This window comes from Nannobrachium achirus, assembly GCF_963921795.1.
Source record: "Nannobrachium achirus genome assembly, chromosome: 6".
In the NCBI taxonomy this organism is placed as follows: Eukaryota; Metazoa; Chordata; class Actinopteri; order Myctophiformes; family Myctophidae; genus Nannobrachium; species Nannobrachium achirus.
In genome coordinates, this window is record NC_137815.1 from 51854197 (window position 1) to 51869196 (window position 15000).

General features: G+C 43.2%; 1 protein-coding gene across 1 annotated transcript in view; it reads left to right on the plus strand.

Annotated features, from left to right (window-relative positions):
• Positions 1 to 15000, plus strand: part of LOC308286455 (sodium- and chloride-dependent taurine transporter-like) — a 49019-nt gene that overhangs the window by 20754 nt on the left and 13265 nt on the right. The window contains exons 4-10 of the mRNA XM_080727479.1: positions 2113 to 2201; positions 3416 to 3561; positions 5328 to 5460; positions 10336 to 10470; positions 11676 to 11779; positions 11933 to 12057; positions 14426 to 14538. Of these exons, the coding sequence (XP_080583605.1) occupies positions 2113 to 2201; positions 3416 to 3561; positions 5328 to 5460; positions 10336 to 10470; positions 11676 to 11779; positions 11933 to 12057; positions 14426 to 14538 (845 nt within the window). The remainder of the gene's footprint in view (positions 1 to 2112; positions 2202 to 3415; positions 3562 to 5327; positions 5461 to 10335; positions 10471 to 11675; positions 11780 to 11932; positions 12058 to 14425; positions 14539 to 15000) is intronic.

A 15000-nucleotide genomic window follows, 5' to 3' on the forward strand; every position in this document is an offset into this window, starting at 1 on the left:
GCTGTCAAATATTTTGCTAGGGATGTTGAATTTCAATCTTTGTTAGATATGTTACTAGACACCTTTACGAACACATTGGTGAAGAAATAGTTTGGTAAGGAATTTATTCACAGCGTTTTATTAAAATTCCTTGACTAAATATGCGTTTTGAGGAATTGGAGTGGGTTGGAAAAATGCCACAGATAGGGAGCCAGTGAGGAATGTTGTAACATGTCCATGTAGGGGAACGATGAAGATCTCAACAAAGGTATTTATTGTGGGGTCTGATCTCTTAAAAAAAACATAAATGGCACAACATATTTTCTGATGAGCGTCTGTGAACAATAACATATTAATGTGGTGGTCCTGAAAATGTTTGAGAACCACTGGATTATAGATGGTTCATCACAAACTTATCATTATATCATAATGTTTGCCGTACCACTGGCTGAGTCAGAACACTTGTCTCCCTTTGAGCTCCGCGACCTTATTCTGCCAAACGTTGCTAGGCAACCCAGGGCTGCACATGTACACCCTTAGAATCCTCTCCTCTCCTCTCCTCTCCTCTCCTCTCCTCTCCTCTTGATTATCGCGCTAATCACAATTATTTTGGCCACAATAATCCTTGAAAGAATGGCTAATCTCATAAGAAACATTGCCTAACCGTGACCTCACATTCTAACCTAACACGTGTTGGACTACAGGGATATCGGAATCCCTATTTGAATCCACTGTGGTGCATCCAGCTTAGTTTAGTGTCTAATCAGTGGTTAATATAGATGCCCTGGGGAAAACAGTAGATTCACTACCCCTCCCGGCATGTAAACATACTGTAATGCCCAGTTAGTAGTACCAACTATGAGAATAGGTGTGTCGGTGCTTGCTTTTAGTAATTAGAACCGGATGTTACGTGGCTCCATCACACAGGGACAGTAGAGCAGCACAATGATGATGAACTGTGTTTGAACAATACCCGCAAATATACGACACCACGCTGGATAGAAGGATTATCCATGCTATCCCCTGGGGGTCCCCATATGATTTTATTTTGTATTTATTTTGTATTTATTTTTGAGGTGGGGGTCCCCAGATGACAGAGAAGTGCAGACAATTTAAGGACTTTTAAGACCTTTATAACTAAACAGAAAGAAAGAAAAGAGACCATTAGCCTACTGCATCAAAGGTACTCAACAAATTATATTATAAAACCTGGGCAAACATTGGCCAAATTGTCAAAAGAAAGACGCAAGAACAGATTGAGATCCACTGCTGTTGTAAATCATGGTACTGGTCGACCCCAATATGCCAAAAAACATCTCACACATGGACATAACATCCGTCTCTCTCACACCTCTGCACACACACGCACGCACGCACGCACGCACGCACGCACGCACGCACGCACGCACGCACGCACGCACGCACGCACGCACGCACGCACGCACGCGCACACACACACACACACACACACACACACACACACACACACACACACACACACACAAGGCCTCAGTGTGCACAGTGTGCCCGAATTACATGTTTCTATAGCAACAGCACAGCAACACATCAGAGCGAGAGAGAGAGACACACAAAGAGAGAGAGAGAGAGAGACAGACAGACAGACAGACAGACAGACAGACAGACAGACAGAAAAGACATACAGACAGAAAAGACAGAGGTAGAGAGACGTGAGGATGGACAGAAGAAGCAGACAAATAGATACATAGCACATTATGTAATGTGATGTGTGTGTGTGTGTGTGTGTGTGTGTGCGCGTGTGTGTGTGTATGTGTATGTGTGTTTATCCGCCCCCAGGGAGGGATGCTAAGTAGCTGTTAATTAGCAGAGTCATTAAAAGGGAGGGACTTGACTACACACACGCACACGCACGCACGCACGCACGCACGCACGCACGCACGCACGCACGCACACACACACACACACACACACACACACAGTTTTAGTTATTACCTCCCTTCGTCATACGATGAAGTATATAGGACTGAAGTGGTTCATCTTAGCAATTATATCTCCTCACCATAGTAAATGGTCTCTCTCTCTCTCTCTCTCTCTCTCTCTCTCTCTCTCTCTCTCTCTCTCTCTCTCTCTCTCTCTCTCTCTCTCTCTCCACAGGTATAGGCTATGCCTCCATAGTGATTGTGTCTCTGTTGAACATCTACTACATCGTCATCCTGGCCTGGGGATTCTACTATCTGATGCAGGTACTGTATACGGAACAGCATGTTCATCATGTGATGATTCATTGCCAATTCAAACATGTTGCTGCTATTTGCGGCGAAGAGATCTGATGTAGAGGGTGACCAAGTACGGACCTCTGGGGGACCACGATCAACACACTACAGAGTGGTGGTTCCAGGGACCTAAACTAGTGAAAATAGTAGATCTACTTGTGGATTTTCAGAGCGCAACACCCGAGCGCTACAAAACACAAAATGTCTTTTAAAATGTTCTACTGGATCTCTTCTCCACTAGTTCCTCCCTAACATTTTAGTCTAGTTTTTATTAGTTTTTTTGTTTTATCACTTTATCTGTTAATTTTCAATAAACAGTATTTAAGACTTAAGTCATCAGGGTGCCCGCTGGCCTACTGGTCCAGGCGCATACCACTTAGGCATTGCCACATAGGCATTGATGCCTAGTGGCGTCGGCAGTTCGATTCCCGATCTGGACGACCTTTGCCACGTGTTACTCCCCATCTCTCCCCCCATTTCCTGTCAGTCTTAGCATAGTTTTTATTCAGTCGCTGAAAATGTTTCATTTTAGTCAACAAAATTAATTGTCGATATATTTAGTCTTTGTCAGTCATCATAGCTTAGTTTTTATTTAGATTTCATCAGTGAAAAGAGGTAGTCGGGGAACATTTTTCGTTTCAGTCGACAAAATGAACCCTGAATGTGTGTGTTGTGTTGTGCACAGGGGTGTCACACCAAATTCTGGGCCCTGGGTACAAGGATTCACTGCGGGCCCCCCATGAATGTTAACGATTGAAAAATAGCAGATATACAAGCTCACAGTGCGGCACCGAGTGCCACGCTGCAAGCTTGTATATCTGCTATTTTTGAAAAAACGTGAAAATGTGTGCAAGAAACCTATGTCAAGGACCCCCAAGATGATATGTATTTGGCCACGGACCCCGATCTCAAAATATTTAGTTCCAGGGACCCCCAGAAGCAACATTTGAGTTAGAAATGTTCGCTTAAAAAATACATATAGATTTTCACAAATTTTCACAACTTTTCAAAAATAGCAGATCTACAAGCTCGCAGCGCGGCACTCGGTGCCGCGCTGTGAGCTTGTATATCTGCTATTTTTCAATGGATAAAGTTATTAGGGCCCCTCCACCTTGGGCCCCAGTAACTCAGTCCCACTTTCCTACCCCTTGTGACGCCACCTGGTTGTGTAACTTGTGTTGCAGTGTTTCCAGCCAGAGTTGCCGTGGGCCAAATGCAACCAGCCATGGAACACTCCGCGTTGTGTGGAAGACACCGTCCGCAAGAACAAAACCCTCTGGCTGGCCGCCAACACCACCAACTTCACCTCCCCTGTCACCGAGTTCTGGGAGTAAGTTACAACAGCTTAACTATTTATTCATGTCCACACTTAGGGAAAGTGCGCGAGGACACGAACGTTAGAAGGTGTCAGTGTTTGGTTACGTTCACATGTCTTCACTATACAACAAGAATGTCACTCAGTGCTCCGTGGGCACGAGCAGCAGCGTCTCTCTGTCATAATATGGTCATTTCAGTCCAGAATGAACAGGCTTTTTCAAAAACAGAATGTCCGTTTAATTACCATATATGGTGATCTCAGTCCAGAATGAACAGGGTTTTTCAAAAACAGAATGTCCGTTACCTTATGTCCATATATGGTCACTCCAGGCCAGAATGAACAGGTTTTTCCTGTCCCGTACGTGTAAAATATCAGTCCAGAATGAATAGGCTTTTTCAAAAAGCAAAATGTGTGTCCCATGTCCATATATGGTCATTTCAGTTCAGAATGAATAGGCTTTATATGTCCTGTACATCTAGAATATGTGTGCGGTGTCCCTCCCGGTCAGATGAATGGATACTTTGAGGATTGGTCAAGCTTCACATGATAATTTGGCCTTCAGGGTTTATCTGTCTTATTTAAACACTTTATATTTATTTATGTATTTATTTAATTACAAATTCTTATTTTAATGTATGTGTTTTAATCTATTTTATTTTTTAAACCTATTATACCAACTGTCATACCAGCTCTCCAAATACATTCAGAATAGAAGTTTTATCTGTCCACCGCTTCAATTCGAACCGAGGTTTGATTTTTCTTTTCATGAATTACCAGCCTACATGATGATACAACAGCCTCACACAAAGGTGTCGACAATAACAGATCTGCAAGTGTTTTGAGCTTGTTTATCTGATATTTTCGCAATTTTTGAGCAGTGCAAACCACTCCTACATTTCACTTTGTGTGTATTAGTATGAATCTCCATTTTTTAATTTGAATCCTGTTTTGGAGCTTTCAACTTGTTTGACGATCCATTGAGATGAGCTGTGAATCAAATGATCAGATCAGATCAGACTTCCTGTTTACTCCGCACAATAGGAAGAACAAAAAAGGAACTCTCTTTCTGACAAACAAAGCAAGCCTTTAATACACATTGCCAGCCAAATTAAAATATGAATTTGCGCTAATAACGCCAGGAAATAGCTATATTTTATCATCATGATGCATTCAAATTCAAAGCCATGATGATATACCATACCACAAAATGACCACTAGAGTGAGCCATCGTAACACTAAAACCATAGACTGTAGAAGAAGCCATGTAAAAACCAAGAGTCAAGGATGGGATAGTGACGTCGCTCCATTGACTCACAATGGGATCTCCGCGGGCCGCCATCTGAGCTCAATACTGTTCAATTCGTGCTTGATCGTCTAAAACCACCATCGGTATGGGCACCGGAACGTATACAGACGCCACACAGAAAGTTTCTGAATCAAAATCCGACCTAGTGAAGCTGTGTAAGGGTCGGATGGTTTGCATTGAGCCTAGCGGCTAGCAGAAGCTAATGTAAACGGGAAGGCCTGGTTTAGCAGTGACGTCATAATCGTATCCTTTTTTTTCACGGTTTATGTGTTGTTACTAGCCGGAGGTAAGCTAACCATTTCGCTCCGTCTATTAACCCAAATAAAAGCTTAAACAATGCTTTTATATAAAAGTCGATTAAAGTCGCTTGGCAGGGAAGTCCATAGTGACATAGTCGACCTCAAAGTCGACTGGCGCTGATCTTGTTAATCACTTCATCATGTATTAAACTGCACTGTGTTGCTCCGTACAGGCACAACGTGCTGGGGATCAGCGGAGGCATCGACGAGATGGGACCCATCAAATGGGACCTGGCTCTGTGTCTGCTCGCTGTCTGGGTCATCTGCTTCTTCTGCATCTGGAAGGGAGTCAAGTCCACCGGCAAGGTAATTTAGATGGCATGTTACAGTATGTAGCCTGATGCCAGGTCATTGGTGACCTGGCATCCTATAGTGCAGGGTTGGGCAACTTTGATGGTGGCGAGGGCCACTATATTTCCACCTTCACTCCAGAGGGCCACATTACATATTGCTACGTCCTACTTTGTCATTCTAGTATCTCATACAAAAGAAGCAAAAATAGCAGATCTACAAGCTCAAAACGCATCGCAGCGCGATGCGTTTTGAGCTTGTAGATCGGCTATTTTTGCTTCTTTTGAATTGGAATCCTGAATAATTTTTTGTTGGAATCCTGAAATGTAACATTTTTATCTAATTTCAAATGCATTTAGTTATATACTCATGTTAACTTTATGAACCTAAATACAAATACATTGGACATAAAAAAATACATTTTAATACAACTATACTAGTCATTAAGCTACTAATATTGAATTAAAGCAGGTCATGTTTGGAATTGTAACAGCTGAAATCAGTAATATATCAGTATTCCGGTATTAACCTGCGGGCCGCATTAAGTGAAGGTGGGGGCCGCATGTGGCCCCCGGGCCGCCAGTTGCCCATGTATGCTATAGTGTGTATAGACAGATGATAGGTTCTTGGTTTACTAGGATCCTAGATCAGTGGTTCTCAACCTGTGGATCGGGACCCCCAGGGGGGTCCCTAAATTATTTTGGGGGGGGCTCCAGATGATTAACGTAATGTGCAACATTGTTTTCTCACTCAACAGTAAACAAACCAACATAACGTTTTAAGTGTATAGAGGGCATCTGCACATACAAGTGAATTTAAGGAACTTTTTTTTTTTTTTTTTAATAATTTTTATCCCACAATTTTGTAACCCATTTTTTCACCCAGTGCTAATTGCCTATGTAATCCTGGGCTCTGCTCTCCCTCTGCCGCGCCTGGGGAGACAACGGACTGACCTCATGCTTCCTTCTATGCATGAGGAGTCCAAGTTGCTTCTTTTCACCTGACAGTGGAGATTTCCCTGGTTTGGACGTAGCGCGTGGAAGGAACACGTTATTCCAACCAGTTCCTTTCCCCTCCATCAGGCGCCCCGGCTGGCCAGGGGGAGGCATTATTGAGACCAGGATTACGTGCATGTTTTTGTGAGGGTATCAACCCTAGGAGACACGGGGAGAACATGCAAACTCCACACAGAAAGGCCCTATCGCCAACCCCACCTAGGGTGTGGGCGCTGATGACGCGGAGGAGGAACACGCCGCCAGCGCCCACAGCGTCCCCCTGCGGGAATCGAACCCAGGACCTTCTAGCTGTGAGGCGAAGCGCTAACCACTGCGCCACCGTGCCCCCATTTAAGGAACTTTTAATACCTCTAAAATGATAAGTTAAACATTTGGTAAATTGATAGAACCGTGATAGACAAAATGTAATGCCTCAACTCTTAGTGCTCGTCAGGCTGGGGGGGGGGGGGGGCAGTTAAAATATGATGGGGGTCGCGGCCTGAAAAGATTGAGAACCACTGTCCTAGATGACTGTAAGTCGCTCTGGATTAAATGCCCAAAATTCTAAATTGTAAAGTGCCTGCCTGCCTGCCTGCCTGTCTGTCAAATGTATACTATACGCATTGTGGCCAAGGACTATAAATGCAGCTTTTGTTTTCTTCGTCGGTATGTGTGCCACAATAAACACCAGCAAACAAACACACACACACACACACACACACACACACGCACACGCAGACACAGGCAAGTGCCTCATGTGATCATGCGATCACATGATCACACGTTCGCCAGGACTATATTTAGAGAACATGAGATCTGAGGTGACGTCAGGGTAACCACGGCAACGGAGTAAACATGGAGGGAAAGGGAAAGGGGGAAAAAAACAAGGTGAATTCCAGAATTGAGCTTAGCATAGAAACTTACAGTGTTACAATTCAGACATTTTAGCATACACTCTCAAATCCAGAGTTACTTACAGTAAGCATGCTAAACCATAGGTAATACATCAATCAGGCACGTGCACACATAGATGTGGGGGCTTTTATCCATCTGTAAAAAGTGCCGTCTCTCCAGACTATGAATGTAGTTTTTACTATAAGTTGAAAGAAAATGCCCCCTTTCCATGCCATACCTGAAGGCAGAATTCAAGAGAATTGCCTTGTCCAAACTCTCGTGAACTTGAATGCAGCATCTTTTGTTGAATGAATTCACCGTTTGTCAGCCTTCTGATTGGTCCATGAGACTCCCTGACTGGCCAACCAGAAAAATACATTCACTTTTTGCAAGCGGGGGTGGAGTTCTGCAGTCGGAGAAAGTGGGAGCCGTCTTTCACCGGCTGTCCGCACTGCGGAGCACGGCCAGGCCGCTCGCGACCATAGCGTTTGCGATCATTGTAATGAATAAGCTTCAACAGACTAGTTCACATGGACCTTATCAATGGTCTAACTTGTTACGTTTGGGTACATATATTTTAAATTGGCAGAATTACGAAAAGCCAGCCTATTATGTGAGGAGATGTTGGAGGAGAACAGATTATAGTTCTCCTCTTCCTACCCAAGATGCAATGCGCGATTTCTATTCTCTCTCTGATCCAGAGGATTAAACTAATTAAAACATATATTTTCGGGGGGAAATTACTGTTTTGCTATGTAATTACTGTACCTTTTTCTTCCCTTTTTATTAATATCACGTAGATGTGTTTTTTTTTGGTACTTTATATAGCTGTAATGAGGCTATGAAGGAAAAAAAATCCCATCCACTTCCACTATAAAAGAATCTGCAATAGTGATTCTGTCCCACTGGGATTAAACAAATTAAAACATATATTTTCGGGGAAACCCCCTGTTTTGCAATGTAACTACTGTACCTTTGTCTTCCCTTTTTATTAATATCACCTAGATGTTTTTCCTTTGGTACTTTATATAGCTGTAATGAGGCTATGAAAAAATAAAAAATCCCATTCACTGCCACTATAAAAACAATCTGCCCAGGGTTAATGTCCCAGCCTAGTAACAGGGCAGAATGGGGCGGGATTTGCAAACTAGTGAATTGCCCCCTCTGTGTAGAAGTCCATGCCGTTACATCTCCACTTGATTATGCTTAGTTCATTGTGGTATCAAGCACAGAAAATAGCTGACCTCCAAGCTGGAGGTTCTGCTATTTTCGATATTTTCACCAAAAGGCCCTTTTAGAAATGTCAGCCCCTGCCTCTCTAACATTCTCTGCATGTCCCTGACATCAATGCATAGAAATAGTCATCTAGGATCATAGATCATTTATAAACCAAGATCTAAACCTAGTCTAAGCCAACGTTTTAGCTCAAGACCCAAAAGAGAACAGACGTTTGCCCAGGACCCAAACTATTGAAAATAGCTGCAGAACTATAGCTATTTTCACTACTTCACAAACATTTATTTATAATGCATGTATTATTCATGCAGATCTTCTTTCTTTCTTTTTTTTTAAGTAGAATTGTTATTTGTATTCAGGAAATTATCTGAAACAGTTTTTTTATGTATGGTTTGTGGCTAAAACAGTCGTTCAGAGCGAGCTGGACGAAAGGAAAAGGCGGGGGATTGGGACATATGAGGTTTCCACAGCTGACAGCCATGTTGTACTGTATCGTAAACGTATAGAAAGCAGTAGATTTACAGCAGTAACAACAGCTTATACATCCATAAAACAACATCAGCAACGGCCGTGCAGACTGTGCAGTCGATGCCAGACAACCCCCCCCCCCCCCCCTCTCTCTCTCCCTGGAGGCTTATTGATTGGTCAGGGCTGATTTATTCTCTGCGCTCGCTGCCAAGTGCTGTAACCGAGCAATTAACGGCATGTAAAACACAACACACTGGCCCGAGTCGGTGTGTGTGCGGGCGCGCGCATGCGTGCGTGCCTGTGTGTGTGAATGCTTGGCTGTGTGTGCACTTGTATTACGTGTAGTGCAGTGGCATTAGAGAAATAGACATTGTGAGGAACATTTTCCTGGTCCTCCTCACAAGCGAATGGTTGTTTTATGTCAAAAAAATATATACATTTGAGTTTAGGGGTTAGGGTTAGTGCTTAGGGTTGGAGCTGTGCATATTTTCAGACATTTTCCGGCAAATTTAAATCCACCATCTTGGAAACTTCTGGACCCAAAAAGCAATCTAAACTAATGGTATTGGCTGGAAGGATACTAGGATAGTGAGGGGCAGGTGCGATAGAGCAAGTAGAAGACCTAGAAGTATGGACTAACCCAGAGCCTTGTATTAGAGAGTTCTGCCAATGCGGGGTCAGAAACAGCGCCGGTCACGTGGTTCATGTCACTCGAAATGTCACTTTTTCCCTCATAGATTCAATGCATTCTGTAAACTTCCAGGTCGTGCTTTGTCACTATTCTCCAATAGATGTGTATGTAGAAGACCTGGCCCGCTGAAGTAAACGGTAGTGGCGCGACTCTCCAATAGAGGGCTCTGGACTACCCTAATTATCATCCATTTTTAGAATGTAAAGGAAAAAATGTTTTATCGTGATAATTGAAAGATAATTCAAACTAGCGACTGAAAGCACATCTGGGAATGTTTCCCACTGCCTTCATGGATTTTCCTAGACGTCTCTTTATCAGCTACAGCAAAGCCTCTTTTTGGGAGGGTTATATTTTAAAAGCTATTTAAAGCCATTAGAAACCGAAAGTGAAACGTATACTGTAGTAACACGAAGCTGTCTGTGTGTGTGCGTGTGCATGCTATGTAAATGTGTGTTCAACCTAGTACCCGGCCATTAAATATTGACCGTGCATGACTCATGTTTGGTGTTATATTTTCCCTGCGTACGTGTGTGTGTGTGTGTGTGTGCGTGTGTGTGTGTGTGTGTGTGTGCGTGCGTGTGCGTGCGTGTGTGTGTGTGTGTACAGGTGGTGTACATCACGGCCACCTTCCCGTTCGTCATGCTCATCGTGTTGCTGGTGCGCGGCGTCACTCTGCCCGGCGCCGCCGAGGGCATCAAGTTCTACCTCTACCCTGACCTGAACCGCCTGAAGGACCCAGAGGTAGGTGGCCAGCACGCTGCCCTAGACCTGGAATTATTGAACGCTTTAACCAGTGAAAAATAGCAGATATACAAGCTCACAGCGCGGCACCGAGTGCCGCGCTGCGAGCTTGTAGATCTGCTATTTTTTGAAAAAAGTCGTGAAAATTTGTGCAAATCTTTGAATATATGTATTTTTTTAAGCGAACGTTTTTAACTCAAATTTTGCTTCTGGGGGGTCCCTGGAACTAAATATTTTGAGATGGGGGGTCCGTGGTCAAATAAATATCAGTTTGGGGGGCCTTGGGGGACATAGTAGTCTCTCAAGAACAGACTAACTGAGTTGAAGTGAAAAGGACATTTTCTTTGACGATGGCTGGCCAGATTGCTGACATAGAAACATAGGTTTTTCAAGAAACCTATTGAATCTTGTCAAAATTCAAATTTTTATACAAGCTCACAATTGTGAGCTTGTATCTGCTATTTTTCAATAGTTAAAACATAAAATAATGATACACAATAATGTGTACACATTCTGAATGGGTTATACAGCATTTAATATTTTCCTCCGCCGTCAAACACAGAGCCGTGATCACGTGATGTTCACCTTGCTGTCTGTCTGGCCATACGTATGTACAGTGTGGTAGGCTACTGTACATCCCTAATTGTGTGTGCAATATCTCAGGACACATGCATGTCTCGTTTGAGTGATTTGAAGCAGGTGGTTAAATGGCAGTGGTTCTCAGACTTTGTCATGTCAAGGACCCCTAAATGAATATCTGGAAATGTTTTGTGAAGAGAAGATTTGTGTAAAAAAAAAATATATATATATATATATATATATATATATATATATATATATATATTAGAAAATGTCCAATACATTCAGTATTGGACTTTTTTAAATTTTTTTATATAAAAAACAAATGTACAAGCTCATAGCACTGCCCTCAGTATGACCCTCCGTGCCCAGTTTCCCTTGAACACGGGCAGATAGGACAGTAGACTGACAGGAAATGGGGGAGTGACATGCGGCAACGGTCGTCCAGAAGGGGAATCGAACCGGCGACACCGCCAGGCAATCCATGCCTATGTGGCAATGCCTAAATGGTATGCGCCTGGACCAGTAGGCCAGCGGGCGGCCCTGTTGGCTATGTTTTAATAGCCAACATATACAAATGAATGGTCCACAGAGCCTAAAGTGTTGAGTCTTCTCGTCCTCCAAAGGTGTGGATCGATGCGGGCACGCAGATCTTCTTCTCCTACGCCATCTGCCTGGGCGCCATGACCTCGCTGGGAAGCTACAACAAGTACAAGTACAACTGCTACAGGTGGGGCTGCCCTATGTCCCTGTTTCTGGAGGGTCTGCTGGGGGTGGGCTTGTGTTTGCGTGTGTTCATTTAACTTTGTATATGTGTGACACATACACATGGGGACTGCTTGTGCGTGTTCATTAACATGGTATATGTGTGACATACATATAGGGACTGTATGCTGCTGGGTGCCCTGAACAGCGGGACCAGTTTTGTGTCCGGATTCGCCATATTTTCCGTCCTGGGATTCATGGCACAGGAGCAAGGGGTGGACATCGCTGATGTGGCCGAGTCAGGTACGTTCTGGGAAACCCAAGAGGGTATGAGGCTTTACAATTGGGGCATAATTTGGAGTTAATTGGATTGTATTTGAATCGTGAATGGATTTGGCAATTCACACACTCAAACCCATGCTAAGATCCTATTTTATTGCTTGCACACTTTTGTAGAATGTGACCAACCAATACAACAGGAACGTTAGTGAACATATCAGCGTTGTTTTATTGCGTCTATATTTATGTCCCCCTTATTGACCTTGGCCACAGTTGTGGTCTCTCTGTCTGGGCCTGAACCCTAAAGATACATGACACGCGTGCCTTCTTCTAATCTAGGTCGTTTGTTACATTGTATTTATACGGGACTGACATTTTTATGTTTGGTTCCTTTGCCAACAACTGAGCTGAGTTTCCGTGAGTGGAAAACTGAAGGTTTAATAATAGCCACTACTAATAGGCTAGCGCAATCGTCCCATGTTGTTGTTTTTGTTTGCGTGGATATTTTTGTTCTTTCAATGACATGGTATTATTATGTTATTGCTGGACGCCTCACTCTGCAAGGCAGAGGTCACTTCAATGTCATCTTTGTGCTGTTGACATACAGACAAGCACACGAAAGATTGTCTCGCCAGTGAAACAGCGTTATTTTTTACTGCACAGTTTGATTTAGATTTCTAGTCATCTGAAATGTTTGTTTTATTCTAGTTTTAGTTGACTGAACATCCTAAGCTTGAGGTCAACTAAATCTTATTTTGGCTAGCCTTGATAGCGTCTTATGACAATGAATCGTCAACTTAACGTTGTAATCATGACAGCCCTGCTCATCACCAGAATACTTTTTTTTAAGGAAGTGTGAATGAAACATAATTATGTGTTTCCTGTAGCAGCTCTTCTGAAAGTGACTGTGAAGCTTTTACAATAGTGAAAGTGACTGAGGACTGTGAAGTTTGTATTATGTAGACAAGTGACAGTTATCCAGAGGACTATGATGTTTGTAGAAAGTGACAGTCAGCCAGAGTGCCGTGAAGCTTTTTATTATGTTTATAATGTGGTTTGTCAACTCCTGACGTCAAACGAACCTGTTTTAACTGTCTACTGTGTTGCTGACAGCCACGGTGATGTTCCGCTGCTTCTACTCTTGGACTCATCTCAGTTACACTCCATCGCACAGTGCTTACACTTGCCAAAAAGAGCACACCTACAAGCTGACAACATGTCTACTGTATATAGCAGCAGTCATCAGCCTCTGCAGTAGTGTGTGCTGTTTACCTGCAAAAACACATTGTCTCTCACTGCATTTTGGTGTTTTCACTGCTTGTTCTCCGTCTACTAAAACAAACATTACTGCATTTATTTATTTAAATGTTTATTTGGACGGGCAGCACACCCCACACATAAAATGGCGTGTAAATACATTGGAAGAATGTTAATCAGTCCCATATAGAATACAAGCGTCATTACAAAAATGATAGTAAAATAGGATTGTAGTCACATTGTAGCCTAACTAGAAGTTTGCGGCCCTTCGGGCCGCAAAAGTCTAGAGTTCAGGCCGCTGCGCGGCCCTCACCGCCATGTTGCGGCAGTGTGGTGTGTGTAATGGCCAAATATGGGTAATAATAAGTTTTTTGAGAAAAAAAAGTTTTTTGAGAAAAAAACGTTTTTTGAGAAAAAAAAGTTTTTTGAGGAAAAAAAAGTTTTTTGAGGAAAAAAAAGTTTTTTGAGAAAAAAAAATTTGGAAAAAAAAAGTTTTGAAAAAAAGATTATTGGTGATGCGATGACGTGGTGTATACGGATGTTACTGCGATTGAGGTGAAAGAGAAAAGTGGAAAGTTGTGAGCTAACTATTGGCTATTGGCTAACTGTTTCCGGGTCGACTTGAGGCTATTTTATACAGAGGCAAAATATGAGGGTACTAACGAATACAACTGTATACAGAGGTTTGGAAACGACATCTTGCAAAGGTGACATGGGTGTTTGAATTTTTAAGCTATATTTAGTACATATGTAGTACATCTTGGCCAAGTGGTTTGGTATTAAGTTAGCGATACATGACCCGGAAGTAGATCACTTACTCTTTTGTAATATAAAAAGATCAATGGCATGGTAAGTGTTCTGTAGTCAACATAGTGACACCTCCTATAGGCCATTGATGAGAACTGCAGTCCTTAAGCCATTCTTTAAGGGCTTCAAATCCAGCGGAGCGTCCTTGCCTCCTGGTCCCAATTACGGCACCAATCGGATGAACCAAACACACGGTTGTAAAGTTGTTCTTCTTTTCCACCCCCCTCCTTCCTGTGTGTGTGTGTGTGTGTGTGTGTGTGTGTGTGTGTGTGTGTGTGTGTGTGTGTGTGTGTGTGTGTGTGTGTGTGTGTGTGTGTGTGTACTGTAGGTCCAGGCCTAGCGTTCATCGCCTATCCCAAGGCGGTGTCCATGATGCCTATGCCGACGTTCTGGGCCATCCTCTTCTTCATCATGTTACTGCTGCTGGGCCTCGACAGTCAGGTGAGGATGAGGATGGTGGTGACTCGTGTCTTTCTTCATGTCTCAGTAGCCTACTATTTACAACTAGGGGTGTCGCACCAAATTCTGGGCCCTGGGTACAAGGATTCACTGTGGGCCCCCCATGAATGTTCTTCATGGGGCACCGAGTGCCGCGCTGTGAGCTTGCATATCTGCTATTTTTCAATAGCTAAAGTATAAAACCATTAAGGCCCCTCCACCTTGGGCCCTAGTAACTCAGTCCCACTTTCCCCCCCCTACTATTTACAGCTACCGTAATTCAAATCCACCATCCGTGGAACTTCCTGGTCCTGAAATGCAACCGGAAACGAATGCTATTGGCTGGAACTCAGTAGAACCAGTAGAAGCCGTAGAAGCATTCCCTGTCTTTAGCATCATTTTCAAAATGAATGGGACACAAAAACGTATATCATGGGAATTGAACAAAGAGTTTCAACTAGCGAC